We start from the raw sequence: 2,664 nt of genomic DNA on the forward strand, positions 1-2,664 counted from the left end.
CTACTTATTTTTTAAATATTTGGATAAATTAGATTTTTGTTTCCAGATAACTCCATCAAAACAATATATAAATACAAAATAACAAAACAAAACTAAATTGCCCACAGTGATGTGGGAAGCCTTGTATAAAATTGGCCAATCCTTACTGAACTCTGTTATGGGTCCTACCTCAACTAATTCAGCTTTAAGTCAGAGCATCAACTCATATGTTCATAGGCTGATACAGACAAAAAGTTGCTATCTAACTGAACAAAGACGTCAAGAGTGTCAGATCTTACGTTCACTCAGATCTAAGTCCAATGTAACATACTTTAGGTGAATCTCAGCCCTGTTTTTGCACCCTTGTTCTTATTTACTAAAGAGCTTGATTACATGCTATTTTTACAGAGTTCACTAACAGGCAGTAATAAGCGGTCACTGGCACAGCACACCTGTGATAATTGACCCAAAAGTATGTTTGTGGGTGCATGAGTGTGAGTGTGTGTTTGTGTGCGTGTCTGTGTGTGTGTGTGTGTGATAAATGGTGTGTCAGTGAGTAGATCTAAGGCCTTGTGCTGGATTTATGAAGGCAGACCCTCAGGCGGGCCTAATTATTAGGGCGGGTCACAGCCGAACCAGACCAACATCCATCTTACAGTACAAACACAGAGATACACAAAACACCCCTCTGATGCCATCACATTCAAACCCACAAAAAAGTACACGTTGTGTCACACAATAAAAAAGAGCTCATAAAATTGAACTTTAATGATGTTAATTTCTATTAACTTCAAAGTCACCCTTATGTTGGTGTGCTCCAAAAAGCTGACAAAATTATCCATATTTTAGGTTTAAACAAGCCTAAAAAGGTACGCTGGTCTCCCAGAATGGTCTGTCGAACATTTTTTACATACTACAAAATAAAACAGTTTTGTTTTTTAAAGAACCCATAAAATGTATGTTTTGTGGAATTAAGCCTTAAAGGGATAGCTTAACCAAAAATTTTAATTACTTTAAGATTTACTCACTGTTACGCTATTCTAGGTGCATATGATTTTCCTCTTTCAGACAAATACAATCTAAGTTAAAAATGTCAAATAAAGTGCACATATCCATAAAAAGTACTCCGTATGGGTCAATAAAGTCCTTCTGAAGCAAAGTAATGTGTGTTTTTTTTTTTAAATATCCACATTTTTAAACTTTATAAACCATAGGTTTTCCTTTGCTGTAAACAAAACTAACAGTCATTCACTGCTATTAAAAAACTTGGAAGAGCCAGGACATATTTTTATTATATATTTGTCTGAAAGAAAAGGATGGCCTGAGGGTAAGTAAATCATGGGGTACCTTTAGTTTTGGATGGACAATAGCTTTAAAAGCCTAAAGTGTTGACAAAATTAACCCTTTCAAGTCAATAAAACAGTTTAAACCTAAACCCTTAATGATTGGCTGGTTTTAAAAGGGTTTCAGCCACTTAACAGCCATCCTAAACCATCTTAAAAACATGCAAACCAGCTTAGACTGAATTTTCTAGGCGTTCCTTGCACTCAAAATTAAACACTTGCTTACAATAGCAAATCATTGAACGCACAAATGAAAGGTCTTTAAAGGCCTTCTAACCTCAGGATGGCGCTATGATTGTGTGTTTATATGTGTGTGTGGTTTTGTATGACAGCCTCGCTAATCAAACAGCGGTTGGTTTGCAGAGGCGTCTCACCGTATGGCGCAGACAGGGCTGTTTTCCGCACATACGTGCTACATTCTCTTCCTTCTTGAAGAAACGGTCACATGACCTCGCCTCGTCACTACAGCAACCACTCAGGAAAATGAAAAGGAAAAAGCAGCCAATTTGAGACACATTCTCCTGAACTGACCCTCAGGTAAAGAGATGCTTGTTCGCCATCACCAATTTAGGTAGAACAGGAAGAGAATAATTGTGAAGTGTGCCGGTCTCTTGGACCGTAGTATGGTCAGTGAGTTCTTGAGTGTGTTTGTTTAGAGAGAACCCACCATCATCCCATGCCAAAATCACGCCGCGGTAGTTTTACTTTGAAACCCCTGGTCATTGACGTCAAAGCTGGAATTTCGGAAGAAGAAATGCTTCGCAGCCAAAGCAACAACAACACGGCCATCACCGACCCATTCAACACGACAGGACAAACAGACGTAAAGCCAGTTGGTCTTGGCTTGGGATCACACACCCTCACACATCCGCCAATACCTGACCATTTCGAGCAAAAGAATTCATCTAATAACGTGTCTCCAATTTAATCCGAGCCTCGCAGTCTAAATACAGGAAATCTCAAATTGTTCCCTGACATTCAGAAGCACACGCAGGGAGGAAATCAGGACATGCTCCTTGCAACTTTAATCACAACAACACGCATCTATACTGACCTTTGCAGGTCTTGCCGTCTGGTTGAAGGGTGAAGCCCACCGGACAACTGCAGCGCACCCCGGTGGCCGTGTCCTTGCAGGTGCGATCGCAACCGCCGTTGTTCACCGCACAGGTCTCTGGGTAAACAAACACACAGGATGGGACAGGCAGAGGAAGTAATGGAGCATAAACACAATTAGAAATCACTTTTCAACAGTTGTTGACAGCATTAGACACGGTTAACTAAGAACTAAGTGAGGATGTGCAGCTGTTTTGAGAGCTAGGCTTGACCGCAACTATTTTTTTTT

General features: G+C 40.1%; 1 protein-coding gene across 1 annotated transcript in view; it reads right to left on the reverse strand.

Annotated features, from left to right (window-relative positions):
- LOC122342823 (signal peptide, CUB and EGF-like domain-containing protein 2) overlaps positions 1-2,664 on the reverse strand; it is a 16,012-nt gene that overhangs the window by 11,854 nt on the left and 1,494 nt on the right. The window contains exon 2 of the mRNA XM_043236955.1: positions 2,377-2,493. Within this exon, the coding sequence (XP_043092890.1) occupies positions 2,377-2,493 (117 nt within the window). The remainder of the gene's footprint in view (positions 1-2,376; positions 2,494-2,664) is intronic.

Source organism: Puntigrus tetrazona, chromosome 4 (genome assembly GCF_018831695.1).
Source record: "Puntigrus tetrazona isolate hp1 chromosome 4, ASM1883169v1, whole genome shotgun sequence".
Taxonomy (NCBI): domain Eukaryota; kingdom Metazoa; phylum Chordata; class Actinopteri; order Cypriniformes; family Cyprinidae; genus Puntigrus; species Puntigrus tetrazona.